The sequence below is a fragment of the Magallana gigas genome, chromosome 5 (assembly GCF_963853765.1).
Source record: "Magallana gigas chromosome 5, xbMagGiga1.1, whole genome shotgun sequence".
Lineage (NCBI taxonomy): Eukaryota > Metazoa > Mollusca > Bivalvia > Ostreida > Ostreidae > Magallana > Magallana gigas.
In genome coordinates this window covers 53,991,222-54,007,263 of record NC_088857.1, presented here as the reverse complement: position 1 = coordinate 54,007,263, position 16,042 = coordinate 53,991,222, and the positions used below count along the sequence as shown (strand labels likewise).

The window sequence follows — 16,042 nt, the reverse complement described above, 5'->3', positions numbered from 1 at the left end:
GCTCTTTAACGCTTTGTCGACAATAAAAGCATGAGAGAGAGAGAGAGAGAGAGAGAGAGAGAGAGAGAGAGAGAGAGAGAGAGAGAGAGAGAGATTTTCAGTCTTTACTACACAATATGCATAAAGACACACCAAAAGAGCTCGGCTTTCAGTACTTCAGTACTTTGATTTAATTTTGTTGAGCTCTCGAGAGTAGTACCCTCTCAAATTTGAGAGGTTTTTTTTTGCAACAAATCAGCTGTAAAGTAATATTACCGTACATGTAGTATTAGGAATTGTATTCAATGTAGCATTGCATATTATTTAGAATAAATGTGAATAATTTAATTCTGGTTGTAACGCGGCATTTGATTGGATAGAAAAAATTAGTTAAATTTGTATAACCTGGTTTGCACGTCACAAGACACGTCACAATGCACCAACGTACTAATTCACTTGACGTTACGTATGAATTTTGAACAGATTTATATCATTTTTAAAAGTAAAACGGTCTCAATTTGTACAGCAAATTCCAGAAAATTAAATTATAAGGAATGAACTCAATGTCTACCCAAGTTATACTCGTATAACCTGGGTTGGAGCAATTTACGCTTTTTTATAATCCGCTTCGCGGATTATAAAGCGTAAATTGCCCCAACCCAGGTTATACGAGTATAACTTGGGTAGACATTGAGTTCATTTCTTAAATAACTTAGGTAATAAAATGATTTATTATTTATTTTCTGTTTTTAAACTTGATATTCATATAAGAAAAAACAAAAATGAAATTCTGAATAAAGAAAATCAAGAGAAAGTAACAACTGCTGGCCAAACTTACAGGATCCATTTAAGCCTATTCTTCTTGAAGCTTTGATAGGATGTTTTCAATAGCTTTTCTGTGGCAGTCTTTGTTGTAGTAATTTGCATATGAAAAATTCCACAAATCTACTTCATTGTGATACAATTCTATCAATCTCTCAGTTTGTTCAGTCGTAAGTTTTAATTCCTCTTTTTTCTTCCCTGTCATTTAGAATTCTAGCACATGGAATGAAAATGTCCCCGAAGATTTTCCCCCACATCTTAAAACCCATTAATTATCAGCTTAATCTTGAAATAAATCTAAGTTAATCTGTGGCAAAAGTTCGGGAAAAAACCACGTGTTAAGATGTGATTTAGATCAACCTCTCTGACCTGTTAAATAATTGGTTAAAATAATCTGACTTGCCAGACAGAATGGAGCATGTCTCTATTCCATCTGACTCCATCTGACTTCATATCTGTCTTATGATTTTCCTATTTACACGGTCTGATTTGTACATGTAAGATTTGGCGAGTCAGATTTGTAAAATCACATCGTGTAAATAGGGCTTAATAAAAAAAATCCTGTTTTATTTATAATAATTGTTGAATTCTTGATTAATTTAATCTCCCAAGCGACAGTTTGAATAATAAAGTAAATACTCGTGACACAAAATAGCAACTATTACGTATTGAACAATGGGTTGTACCTGTGTTTTGACTAACCATTGGGCAGGACCAAGCGCAAAATCAGATTTTCATTGGTTGCCCTCAAGACAAGCGGTATTCATTTATATAGGTACTAGAATAGGCCGTTTCAAAACATGGTCAAAGTAATCAACGGTCTGGTGGCTGTATCGAACTGGCTCAAACACAGGTAAATTATTTGTCGTCTTTATACAATAGTCATATACATGTATTATAAATCGTATTTATCTGAATATCTCATAGATAACAAATGCATGTATCATATCACTTGATTTCCCCCCGGTATTATTGTGACCTTTTAAAAGACATAAAAAAGACATAAAAATAAAATATTGATATACTTTCCCACAGTGAGCATGAATAGAACGGCCCGATTTAAACATTGCTCCTGGGAATGCTTATCATACACAGGTGGATGGCACTAAGACTTTTTTCAAATGAAAAGAAAAGTAACAATTACCTTTAATTACTCAAGAAAAGTATTTGTAACAAAGAATTTAAAGGCCTTCTTGACACTTTTAAAAAACCCTTGATAATATTACAGTTTTTATCAAACGTGATATAAAAAGCAGTAATAATAAATGTATTTAATTTTTAATTGTAAAATCTATATATACAATGCCTATAAAATAAATAATTAATTTCCTTTGTTGTTAGAAAATTCAATTTTGTGCAGGTATTGACATAAATCTGTACTTAATGTTGTTCACGAAAGGATTTATTTTTATCATAATGAGGTTGAGTAGTAAAAAAAGCCATCGTGCATTTGTACGTTTGTAAATATTTTAGTATATTGTACCTCATGTACCATTGATATGGTTTGAGAGAAATAAACATTCATTCATTCTGTTCTGCTTTAAAATTTTCAGATATGATTTGTAAGCTATAAACTATTATATACCAAGGAAAAAAATCAAATATTTTAGCATCAAACATTTAAACTTTTTCCTTTATCTTTATATACAGAAATAGTCTTCTAAAGGAGATATGATCTTAAAATGTCCAGCTCTCTCTTAATTAATATATTGCAGATTTCTTCATTTCATTTTATTTATTCTCATATTGTATAAAACAACATTGAGAAAATATACAATGTTGACAATATTACGAAAAAGCAAGAGTGTATATTGTACACATCAACGCGGAGAGTTGACTCGCTTATCTATTATATTATAAATTTAAATAAGTTATTAATAACAGCTAATTTTTTTTACATGAAAATAATTTTTAAAAATTTGAAATCATTAAATATCTTGATGGTAAATAGGCTTTTCTATATTCTTTTAAATCTGGACGTATCATAAAATAGTGATATTCATCGCCAATGTTTTTTTTTTTTTACATAAATTACAAAATCGTTGATTTCTAGGTATATTGTTCCATCTGCCTGTCTCAACTGACAGTTTATGATTGCTTGTACTAAATCTAAGTAATGTGGTAATGTTATTCATATAAGCACCAGAGTTTATGTAATTTCTAGGTACAAAAATGTGAATGGTAAACCAGTTATAGACCAATCTTTACTAGATGCGTTACAATCTGAGACCCATTTTTGTTGAATTGATCAATCAAAGTTTGCTTAATAATAAATACAAATAATACAAAAAACCCTTTCAAGTGTTTTATTAAGCTACCGTACATAGTTATAATTATCGTGCCTCAGTAAATGACGTAATCAATGTAGATTTCTTCTCTAACAATCCTGCTTCTGGCTAGTCATTATCGTGTCTGATTTATCCTAATGATCCCGCCACTGTCTGCCTCCTTACGTTCTGTAATCTATCCCAGGTTTCCAAGGACTTCATCTTTTTTTAATTATCTCAACAAACGAGCATTCCTTGAACTTCAATTCAGGTAGATTGATTAAAGGAAACACCACATGTCCTAAGACCCGATGTGAAACTGATTTTATATTTTTTGCTTTTTAAATTGGCAAGGTTGTCTCTGGTGATTCAAATGAAACAGCTAGAAATAACCTTGCATAATAATCAAATACTTGAATATGTAAGGTTTGTAACTTAAAAAAAAAATTAAGCATATTACATTAGAAAAATATTAAATTTTAAAATAATCGGCAAGGATGCCACCACTGACACTGACCAATTATTGAATGACACGGGGAAGTTATTCGGAATAGTAGAGTTAATACAGAGGTAGGTGTTTTACAGGAGACCCTAGTACATACATAAATTCAGAAATAAGAAATATGATAAAACGGGTGGGAGTATTAATATTAATATCGTACACATTTCTGTATATTTCATCAAGAAGTCGATATAGAATATTTTGCAATAATAATAATGGACATTAAGCGTAGTCAAATGTGTGTGGGGGTGGTGGTGGTCGAGCATGTGATTTGCACCACTACATGGGTCAAAACAGGCCCAAGACAAACGACGTTTGATGTCAAACCGTGTAAGAAATCGTTTACTACGTTTACTTTCAACGTAAGGCTACTGGTCCTCCATTAGCTCTTGCCCTTTGAAGTAAAGTAGGTACTAGCACGATAAAGAATTCTCGATCACTAATCATTAAGCGATCTGAAACCTCCCGGGATCCCTCGACCCGTACGATTACCTGGAATGGACGTCAATTTGTTACGCTTTTCACCCGTCTCAGACCGTCGTACTTTCTAACGCTCTTTTTATAGAAATATATTGGCACTAGATAAAACAAACCCAGAAATAGGAAATACATGTAAATCGATATGTCATTGTGAGGATAGGAACACAGAGAACTTACAACATTATAAGTAATCATGAATGTTATTTTAACGAAATGGGTATAAATGTTTGTTTATCCTTAATATGGTTTGATAGATAGGCATACTACTAACATATTCTTGATATTTCATCCAAAGAGCATATATCAAATAATTAATACACGGTTTATGGTTTTCTATGTGAATGTATTTTATCTGATCTACATGTATACCGGTCTAGCCTACAGTCGGCCTGTTTTGTTTTGGTTTCATTGAGCCGCTGAACAAAACCTGTTTATTTTTCTTCATTCTCACATTAAACTTTGTTCATGCACCAATAATTGAGACCGAACAATTTTCCCAGGTTTGGTGTTGAAATGTCTTTATTTTCCTGTACGAAACGACGCGTTAAATAGCAGTGACGTTATACCGTGTCTGGCGTTATAGAACCGTGCCGCCGGTATTAATTATAACAAGGGTATTTAAGAAATCCAAGAAAGCATGTTAAAGGCATTTTTTAAAGTACCCATCAACTGAAGTGTAATTTTAATCTGCTGTGTGGCTTCAAATTTTCATTAAACGTAAGTGTCGGATGGTCATATATTTCTGGCGCAAGGAGGATTAATTTAATATTCGTTGGATAAGATACTAATAGATGTGGCATTACCTGTGACCACATTTAGGTAGCATGTGCTTTTCCTATTTAGACGTTTTTTTTTGTGTCGATGAATTTTACATAGTAGGATAGCAGAAAGTGACCATGGTTCCCTGGAATGTAAGAAGACCGCAACAATATAAATTCTTGTTCGTCGGATCGATATCCAATGACAAAAAAATACGAGCGGACGAGCAATTAAATAATAAAATTATTATTTTTTTGTAGCCAAATTTTTTTTAGCGTTACATAAAAAGATTTGTGCGGACGGTTATTTTTTTCTTCTTGTTTCTGATTTATAAAATTAAAACTATTTAAAAAACGAATAAGAAAGCGGAAATAGAACAGAAAACAGCGCATGATTTTCTGGGTACGGGCAATTCATAATAATATTATTTGCAGAGGTCGACGGACAAGCAATTATATTGGTGTGGCCTAAAACAAAACGATTGCGGTTGTAGTTATACAAATCTAACTTATCTGTATATGTCTTCTACATACGATTGGATGGTCACTCAAAATGATTTTCCAGATCGATTTTGTTGCGGAAGATATCCAAATGGCTGCATTTCCCGCAGTCCATTAACCCGGTGACGTGCGTTATCGTCCCTCGCCCGCCTCGTGTAAGGAGTAGGTTTTGACGTGTTCATTGAAGGACGTCAACCACAATTAATTTTGCTTTTATTTCGCTTTGAAACAAACATACCAATAAAAATATCATAAACTCATCGCCTCAAATTAATCGCGTCAATTAAATGTGATAAATCAAATAACACTTCAGAACTACAAATGTATCAATCGAAAGAGACGAAGGGGTTGCTCCTCCTATATCCCCAGTTCTATAAAACTACATCTGCTTTGGGTTAGTATCAAGAAATGGCCTCTCGACATCTTTCCTATTACGAATTATAAGCAAAAATTGAAAAAAAGGAATATGTCAAAAGGAAAATTTGGAATTCTTTTTTTTACATCGCTTTCAACTGTATTTAACTGATAGGTAAGAGTTGTTTTTTTTATAAAGAAAATCGATAGAGAGAAAGTAACCGAATCGGGGACTTAAATCAGGCCTTTGAAAAAAGTTGAGCGCGAAAAATTCTCGCACGCAATAAAATTTGTTTTACTACATTTTTTTAAAGGTATACTATAGATTGGCAATTAATCACGATGGTTTTAATTTCACTAAGTTCGCAGCTCATCATTTTCCCGCAAAATTAAACCCATCGTGAATACTACCATTAATTTCGAAAAACGTTTTAATGCTTTTGTTCTGATCAATTGATTTTCTTGCAGCGTGAAATTAAAATCAACGCGATTGGTACTAAATTAGAAATCGTAAAATTTTAACACCGTGGAATTAAAACTACTTAAAGTATGTGGCGTATTTGGAGTAAAATTTTTGACACGAGTTTGAGTACCCCCTCTCCCTGAGGGATGCATGTACTGAGAGTGTTTATTTATTCTTTATTCAAAAATTTCTCTAAACGAAAATCCACTTGTGGTTTATAACTTATAAAGTAGAGACACGGAACACATGGTGCACGTACGAACCTGACTAGCAAAGCCCCTACAACTTTATGATATAAACTTAAGTTTAATTCGGCTTGATTTCCTATTCCATCAATCTACAGGGTCTCCGATGACAATCTTTCCTTTGTTCCTATCCTTGTCAGTCTGTCTCTCTTTTCTTTCTTTGCCAAATCTGACAAACTTAACGGTATACCTGTCTTTCTCGTCGTCGCCATTGCTGTTGTGATAGACTGAGCGTGGTATCACGTGACCGATTTCAGGCGGGGTTTATTCAAATGCTGCATTTATCGTCGACTCCAAAATAATTATGAAAATTATTTATTAATTTCGTTATCTTTTTAACCTGATTGATGTAAACTGCGTAATTTATTGTGAAGATATATCTTTATATAACATATTTAAATAAATAAATCAATCAAATATTTTTTAGCATAAAAAAAATACGCCACATATACCTTTACATGTAATTAGAATCAAAGGTTCAATTTTTTTTTCATTAATCTTATTAAGCGACTGGGTTTTTTTTTTGGTAAATTATTTTATTTTGAAAAATGTTTATGTATCGATTTTGTGATTTATAGAACAATAAATCTAAATGACATAATATCAACTCTGAAGCGATGTTTGATGTTTTTGTATTGTGTTTCATTGCAGATGATGAATACTAGCGCGTCTTTAAATAAAAAGGAATCTTATGACCCCGTGGATGCTGGCACCACTCCGGCCATCATATTCCTTTGCATTCTCATGGCTATCGGAACAATAGCTAATGGTCATGTGTTTGGAATTTTCCTCTTCCGTTATAACCGGAAGTCGACCTACGTCACGTTCGTCCTGGCCTTGGCCTTGATTGATCTGGTCGTCTGTGTCTGTGATATTCCACTTGAGATCCTGGATCTGATGTACCCCTATGACTTCTACAGCGAGACCGGCTGTAAGCTCTTCAAACTTATGAGCGCCACTCTCAGTCTCAGCTCTATATTCACACTCGCTCTCTTGTCGCGGGAACGATTCAAAAGGGTTTGTTACCCGTTGAAGCCCCAGTGGACGAATACCATGTGCAGACGGTATATAGCGGGGGGTATGGTCTTATCTTTTCTCATATCTGCCCCTGTTCTGTATGTCCATGGGTTGCGTCGAGTGAAAGTCGCCGATGATTCTTTCGTTCATACGTGTTTCTTTGATGATGACGCGGACGAGGACTGGAATCCACCCTTAGTTCACCTCTCTTTTTTGTACCTTATTTTCGTTGTTTGTTTGTTCCTCTTGATTATTAGCTACACCTGTATCGGGATCTCTCTTTACCGCCGCAGATCGTTACTCTATCGACGTGATCAGCCTGTCCAGAGCTCGATATCTTATATTAGAACCGATGTGCATAGCGGAAGTAAAAATCTAACATCCTCATTCTCCGATGTTTCTGACAATCACACCTTAATAATGCTAAACAGTAGAGAAAATTACAAATCATCATCTGGTTCTGTAAATATCAAGAATATTGCCGAAGAAAGAAGATTCACAAGTTCGGAGAAAGACAACAAATCGTCCCCAGTGCGTCAAGAGATGGCAGGAATTCAGTTGGTTTCAACCGGAAAAAACCCCCCGAGAAACAGTCACCGCTCAACAATCATCCCATTCATCATCACTGCCATCTTCATTGTAGTATTCCTCCCCTACCTCATTCTCGGCGTGTTCTTGTGTTTGAAAGAAAACTTTAAGGCGAATATGACCACGACTGAACTGAGTCTTTATCGTCTAGCAATGAGACTCATATTTGTCAACAACGTCGTTAACTGTTTTGTGTATGGTATTTTTGATTCAAGGTTTCAAACAGCACTGAAAGAAGTGTATAGAAGCGCCTTTTTACAGTTGAAGTCATCATTAGCATAAAATACGTCATCATCCATAATATTGACGTCATGAATTTTGTTAAACATTGATATCATCATCGGAATTTTATTCAATCAAACATCTGACACTTTATATAATTCTGTATAGTTAAATTGTATGACATTCAACAATTGAAATGTAAACAAATCTGTTCAGCCATCAACTGTTGAATAATATAAGTGCATGATATATATACTTTCTAGATCGCTGATTGTTATCATTATTCTTGTCGTCATAGACAGGTGAATGACAATAAGACCTTTTTCTCAAATGAAAAGGAAAGACATTACCTTTTAAGCTCACCTGAACCGAAGGTTCAAGTGAGCTTTTCTGATCACCCGTTGTCCGTCGTCCGTCCGTCTGTCCGTCCGTCTGTAAACTTTTCACATTTTCGACTTCTTCTCAAAAACCACTGGGCCAAATTTAATCAAATTTGGTACAAAGCATCCTTATGGGAAGGGGATTATAAATTGTTAAAATAAAGGGCACAGCCCTTTTCAAAACGGAGATAATTGCGAAACAGTGAGTATAGGGTGCGTGTCTTTAAAAATCTTCTTCTCAAGAACCACTGCACCAGAAATGCCAATTTTTATACAAAAGCTTGTATATATAGTAAAGATTCTAAATTGTAAAAATCGTGACCCCCGGACCAAAATTGGGGCCCCAGGCGGGGTTCAAAGTTTAACATACAAATACATAGGAAAAATGTTTACATGACTTTTGTTCCATTTATTCAACTAAATTGTGCACCAAAAAACCCAACTGTGTCTCCCTGATTATTGACAACTCATTGCATAAGTATATAAGGTTGTTTAAATAAGAAATGACGGATGAATACGATAAGGTGTAAAAATTCACTAAATATTATTTTCGTTCATCGCTTACATTTTATTTGGATACCGTGCCTGATAAAAATAAAAATTAATGTATGAATAAATTTATTTGTTATCGGGCACGGTCTCCAAGATAAATATAAGCGATGAATTTATCTTGTGATTTTGTTGCAAGATTGCAGCCAATATTTGCGCACCAAATAATTTTCTTAAATGTACATAGTAAAAATTGAATTATTATGGAGTTGCCCCCCCCCCCCCCACTTTTTTGGTAGTACGTAAAAAATTGGAATAGAAATGAGAGAAGTCGAAGTTATAAATCTACGTCAGCACGTGTGTATTTTGCTAGAAAATTGTAAATGAAGTGTTGTTTAAAAATATGTCAAGAGGGTTTTTTCCAGAAGTTCGTTTTGAATTTTTAATCTGTATGTAAAGTTGTGCAACTTTGGTAAGAATATATAGTAAAATTTAATACTGTAATGACACCTGCACGGATCTCTGCAGGCTCCCTGGTCGAGGACGGATGTGCCCAGGTGCACGGCGAGGGCTATTGTGAACTCTTGTTGATGAACCCATGTTTTATGTGTATTTGTATGTTGTCTGCTTGGCAATAAATACTTTAACATGTACGAATTTAGTTACACAAAATATTTTTATTCTGATTTTATTTGATATACGACTATTGGTACAGAAATTTAAATTAATGATACCTACCTTAAAGAAAATGTCAGCTCGAGGCCTTTGTGGGCGTTCCGGCCTTTGATATGTATAGTGAAAACTCTAAATTGTAGAAATCGTGACCCTCGGACCAAAACTGGAGCCCAAGGCGGGGTTCAAAGTTTAACATAGAACTACATAGGAAAAATGTTTAAAAATTTTCTTCTCAAGAACTACTGCACCAAAAATGCCAATATTTACACAAAAGGTTGTATATATAGTGAAGATTCTAAATTGTATAAATCGTGACCCCCGGACAAAAAGTGGGGCCCCAGGAGGGGTTCAAATTTTAACATATACAGGAAAATGTTTTAAAATCTTCTCAAGAACTATTATGTAACAGTTTGGGATATTACTATGCATACATGTACATCCTTAAATAATGTAGATTCTAATTTGTAAAAATCGTGACTCCCGGACAAATAATGGGGCACCAAAAGGGGTTCAAAATTTAAACATTTTAAAAAATATAAAGGAAACGTTTAAAAATGTTCTTCTCAAGAACTACAATGTTATAGTTTGTGGAATTACTATGCATGCATCCCTGGCTTATGTAGATTCTTAATTGGTAAAATCATGACCCCCGAACCGATACTGGGGCCCCAAGAGGGGGTCAAAGTTTATTATATAAATATAAAGGTAACATGTAAAAAAAAATCTTTTTCTCAAAAATTACAATGTTTGACAATTTGTGAGATTACTAGCATGCATACAACCTTGGATAATGGAGGTTTGATAGTTTTAAAATAGTGACCCCTGGACTAATTTGAACATATTTTTATTGTAATTACAACAGGGATTGGACACAAGTTCAAAAACTTAGATCGCCCTCTCCCAATACAAGTATATAATACAGTAAAAATAATGTATACACAACATGTAAGGTCAACAGATCATATGACAGTTATATATAAATTTTCAATGGTGTACAAACATCAACTACAAAAAGATTTAGTTGATGTTTGTACACCATTGAAAATTTATATATAACTGTCATATCAAACCCCTGGACTAATACTGGGGACCCAAGCTGGATTAAAAGTTAAATGTAGAAGTATATATGGAAAATGTTTTAAAATCTTCTTCTCAAGAACTAGCTGCAGGACTGTAGCTCCCGGTCTGAAAAAATTCGGATGGACGACCTGGGAGCTACAGTGCCTACCATAGGACAAATCTGCAATTTACGGCGCACAAAAAATTGCGCTAGTTTTGGACTAATTAACCTTATTTTCACACAAATTCTGTAAAAAGAATTAGTACCATTAATTTATTCAGCCAATTTACTACTGATATCGCCACTTTACTTGCCTTAGACTTTCTCTTAAAAATGATAACCGACCTCGGAAAATGAAGTATGTTAATTTACGTCGAGATCGAGAGTCGCCATTTTTAAATGTAAACAAACTTGCACCACTTTAATTTAACCAAAGTCAAGCTAGCCAGCACTAACTCCAACGCACTAACAGAAATTTCATAAAAATTATCGGCTATTTTCAAGCGTTTTCCGATCCCGATGTAAAACAACTGAAATTAACAAATCGCCCTGCTAGGACTTGTGCTCATTAGATGAGCCCGGATTTCTTGGGGATGGGGTGTTCCCTCGAGGACTCCGGTGCCAAATCAGGCACTAGTTACACCGTTTCTTGGCGCCAGTGCGCTGAGTACACCTTAAGTGAACAAATTATTCCTCTTATGTAGGGATCTAAACAAGGCGCTCTGCGCCCAAACTAGGACCGTGGCTCATTAGGTGAGCCCGGATTCCTTGGGGGAGGGGTATTCCCTCGAGGATTCCGGTACCAAATCAGGCACTAGTTACACCGTTTCTTGGCGCCATTGCGCTGAGTACACCTTAAGTGAACAAATTATTCCTCTTATGTAGGGATCTAAACAAGGCGCTTTGCGTCCAAACTAGGACTTGTGCTCATTAGGTGAGCCCGGATTCCTTGGGGGAGGGGTATTCCCTCGAGGATTCCGGTGCCAAATCAGGCACTAGTTACACCGTTTCTTGGCGCCAGTGCGCTGAGTACACCTTAAGTGAACAAATTATTTCTGTTATGTAGGGATCTAAACAAGGCGCTCTGCGCCCAAACTAGGACTTGTGCTCATTAGGTGAGCCCGGATTCCTTGGGGGAGGGGTATTCCCTCGAGGATTCCGGTACCAAATCAGGCACTAGTTACACCGTTTCTTGGCGCCATTGCGCTGAGTACACCTTAAGTGAACAAATTATTCCTCTTATGTAGGGATCTAAACAAGGCGCTTTGCGTCCAAACTAGGACTTGTGCTCATTAGGTGAGCCCGGATTCCTTGGGGGAGGGGTATTCCCTCGAGGATTCCGGTGCCAAATCAGGCACTAGTTACACCGTTTCTTGGCGCCAGTGCGCTGAGTACACCTTAAGTGAACAAATTATTTCTGTTATGTAGGGATCTAAACAAGGCGCTCTGGGCCCAAACTAGGACTTGTGCTCATTAGGTGAGCCCGGATTCCTTGGAGGAGGGGTGTTCCCTCGAGGATTCCGGTGCCAAATCAGGCACTAGTTACACCGTTTCTTGGCGCCAGTGCGCTGAGTACACCTTAAGTGAACAAATTATTCCTCTTATGTAGGGATCTAAACAAGGCGCTCTGCGCCCAAACTAGGACTTGTGCTCATTAGGTGAGCCCGGATTCCTTGGAGGAGGGGTATTCCCTCGAGGATTCCGGTGCCAAATCAGGCACTAGTTACACCGTTTCTTGGCGCCAGTGCGCTGAGTACACCTTAAGTGAACAAATTATTTCTGTTATGTAGGGATCTAAACAAGGCGCTCTGGGCCCAAACTAGGACTTGTGCTCATTAGGTGAGCCCGGATTCCTTGGGGGAGGGGTATTCCCTCGAGGATTCCGGTGCCAAATCAGGCACTAGTTACACCGTTTCTTGGCGCCAGTGCGCTGAGTACACCTTAAGAGAACAAATTATTTCTGTTATGAAGGGATCTAAACAAGGCGCTCTGCGCCCAAACTAGGACCGTGGCTCATTAGGTGAGCCCGGATTCCTTGGGGGAGGGGTGTTCCCTAGAGGATTCCGGTGCCAAATCAGGCACTAGTTACACCGTTTGTTGGCGCCAGTGCGCTGAGTACACCTTAAGTGAACAAATTATTCCTCTTATATAGGGATCTAAACAAGGCGCTTTGCGTCCAAACTAGGACTTGTGCTCATTAGGTGAGCCCGGATTCCTTGGGGGAGGGGTATTCCCTCGAGGATTCCGGTGCCAAATCAGGCACTAGTTACACCGTTCCTTGGCGCCAGTGCGCTGAGTACACCTTAAGTGAACAAATTATTCCTCTTATGTAGGGATCTAAACAAGGCACTTTGCGCCTAAACTAGGACTTGTGCTCATTAGGTGAGCCCGGATTCCTTTGGGGAGGGATATTCCCTCGAGGATTCCGGTGCCAAATCAGGCACTAGTTACACCGTTTCTTGGCGCCAGTGCGCTGAGTACACCTTAAGTGAACAAATTATTTCTGTTATGTAGTTATCTAAACAAGGCGCTCTGGGCCCAAACTAGGACTTGTGCTCATTAAGTGAGCCCGGATTCCTTGGGGGAGGGGTGTTCCCTCGAGGATTCCGGTGCCAAATCAGGCACTAGTTACACCGTTTCTTGGCGCCGGTGCGCTGAGTACACCTTAAGTGAACAAAATATTTCTATTATGAAGGGATCTAAACAAGGCGCTCTGGGCCCAAACTAGGACTTGTGCTCATTAGGTGAGCCCGGATTCCTTGGGGGAGGGGTGTTCCCTCGAGGATTCCGGTGCCAAATCAGGCACTAGTTACACCGTTTCTTGGCGCCAGTGCGCTGAGTACACCTTAAGTGAACAAATTATTCCTCTTATGTAGGGATCTAAACAAGGCGCTCTGCGCCCAAACTAGGACTTGTGCTCATTAGGTGAGCCCGGATTCCTTGGGGGAGGGGTATTCCCTCGAGGATTCCGGTGCCAAATCAGGCACTAGTTACACCGTTTCTTGGCGCCAGTGCGCTGAGTACACCTTAAGTGAACAAATTATTTCTGTTATGAAGGGATCTAAACAAGGCGCTCTGCGCCCAAACTAGGACTTGTGCTCATTAGGTGAGCCCGGATTCCTTGGGGGAGGGGTGTTCCCTCGAGGATTCCGGTGCCAAATCAGGCACTAGTTACACCGTTTCTTGGCGCCAGTGCGCTGAGTACACCTTAAGTGAACAAATTATTCCTCTTATGTAGGGATCTAAACAAGGCGCTCTGCGCCCAAACTAGGACTTGTGCTCATTAGGTGAGCCCGGATTCCTTGGGGGAGTGGTATTCCCTCGAGGATTCCGGTGCCAAATCAGGCACTAGTTACACCGTTTCTTGGCGCCAGTGCGCTGAGTACACCTTAAGTGAACAAATTATTTCTGTTATGAAGGGATCTAAACAAGGCGCTCTGCGCCCAAACTAGGACCGTGGCTCATTAGGTGAGCCCGGATTCCTTGGGGGAGGGGTATTCCCTCGAGGATTCCGGTGCCAAATCAGGCACTAGTTACACCGTTTCTTGGCGCCAGTGCGCTGAGTACACCTTAAGAGAACAAATTATTTCTGTTATGAAGGGATCTAAACAAGGCGCTCTGCGCCCAAACTAGGACCGTGGCTCATTAGGTGAGCCCGGATTCCTTGGGGGAGGGGTGTTCCCTAGAGGATTCCGGTGCCAAATCAGGCACTAGTTACACCGTTTGTTGGCGCCAGTGCGCTGAGTACACCTTAAGTGAACAAATTATTCCTTTTATATAGGGATCTAAACAAGGCGCTTTGCGTCCAAACTAGGACTTGTGCTCATTAGGTGAGCCCGGATTCCTTGGGGGAGGGGTATTCCCTCGAGGATTCCGGTGCCAAATCAGGCACTAGTTACACCGTTCCTTGGCGCCAGTGCGCTGAGTACACCTTAAGTGAACAAATTATTCCTCTTATGTAGGGATCTAAACAAGGCACTTTGCGCCTAAACTAGGACTTGTGCTCATTAGGTGAGCCCGGATTCCTTTGGGGAGGGATATTCCCTCGAGGATTCCGGTGCCAAATCAGGCACTAGTTACACCGTTTCTTGGCGCCAGTGCGCTGAGTACACCTTAAGTGAACAAATTATTTCTGTTATGTAGTTATCTAAACAAGGCGCTCTGGGCCCAAACTAGGACTTGTGCTCATTAAGTGAGCCCGGATTCCTTGGGGGAGGGGTGTTCCCTCGAGGATTCCGGTGCCAAATCAGGCACTAGTTACACCGTTTCTTGGCGCCGGTGCGCTGAGTACACCTTAAGTGAACAAAATATTTCTATTATGAAGGGATCTAAACAAGGCGCTCTGGGCCCAAACTAGGACTTGTGCTCATTAGGTGAGCCCGGATTCCTTGGGGGAGGGGTGTTCCCTCGAGGATTCCGGTGCCAAATCAGGCACTAGTTACACCGTTTCTTGGCGCCAGTGCGCTGAGTACACCTTAAGTGAACAAATTATTCCTCTTATGTAGGGATCTAAACAAGGCGCTCTGCGCCCAAACTAGGACTTGTGCTCATTAGGTGAGCCCGGATTCCTTGGGGGAGTGGTATTCCCTCGAGGATTCCGGTGCCAAATCAGGCACTAGTTACACCGTTTCTTGGCGCCAGTGCGCTGAGTACACCTTAAGTGAACAAATTATTTCTGTTATGAAGGGATCTAAACAAGGCGCTCTGCGCCCAAACTAGGACTTGTGCTCATTAGGTGAGCCCGGATTCCTTGGGGGAGGGGTGTTCCCTCGAGGATTCCGGTGCCAAATCAGGCACTAGTTACACCGTTTCTTGGCGCCAGTGCGCTGAGTACACCTTAAGTGAACAAATTATTCCTCTTATGTAGGGATCTAAACAAGGCGCTCTGCGCCCAAACTAGGACTTGTGCTCATTAGGTGAGCCCGGATTCCTTGGGGGAGTGGTATTCCCTCGAGGATTCCGGTGCCAAATCAGGCACTAGTTACACCGTTTCTTGGCGCCAGTGCGCTGAGTACACCTTAAGTGAACAAATTATTTCTGTTATGAAGGGATCTAAACAAGGCGCTCTGCGCCCAAACTAGGACCGTGGCTCATTAGGTGAGCCCGGATTCCTTGGGGGAGGGGTATTCCCTCGAGGATTCCGGTGCCAAATCAGGCACTAGTTATACCGTTTCTTGTAGTATAGAAACTATTTTTTAAAGGACTACTTTGTTGTCCTGCCGATTCTAAAAATAGCCAGA

General features: G+C 38.9%; 1 protein-coding gene across 1 annotated transcript; it reads left to right on the top strand.

The window, feature by feature from the left end:
• The first annotated feature begins 1,558 nt into the window (after positions 1 to 1,558).
• LOC105336290 (growth hormone secretagogue receptor type 1) lies at positions 1,559 to 9,688 on the top strand. Its single transcript, XM_011440536.4, has 2 exons — positions 1,559 to 1,654; positions 7,023 to 9,688. Exon 2 carries the CDS (start codon positions 7,023 to 7,025, stop codon positions 8,256 to 8,258), a length of 1,236 nt encoding a protein of 411 aa, XP_011438838.3. The 5' UTR covers positions 1,559 to 1,654; the 3' UTR covers positions 8,259 to 9,688.
• The last annotated feature ends 6,354 nt before the right edge of the window (positions 9,689 to 16,042 follow it).

What these genes read in the sequence shown, in the direction of transcription:
- LOC105336290 (XM_011440536.4), top strand. Translation starts at nt 7,023, where the DNA reads ATGATGAATACTAGCGCGTCTTTAAATAAAAAGGAATCTTATGACCCC.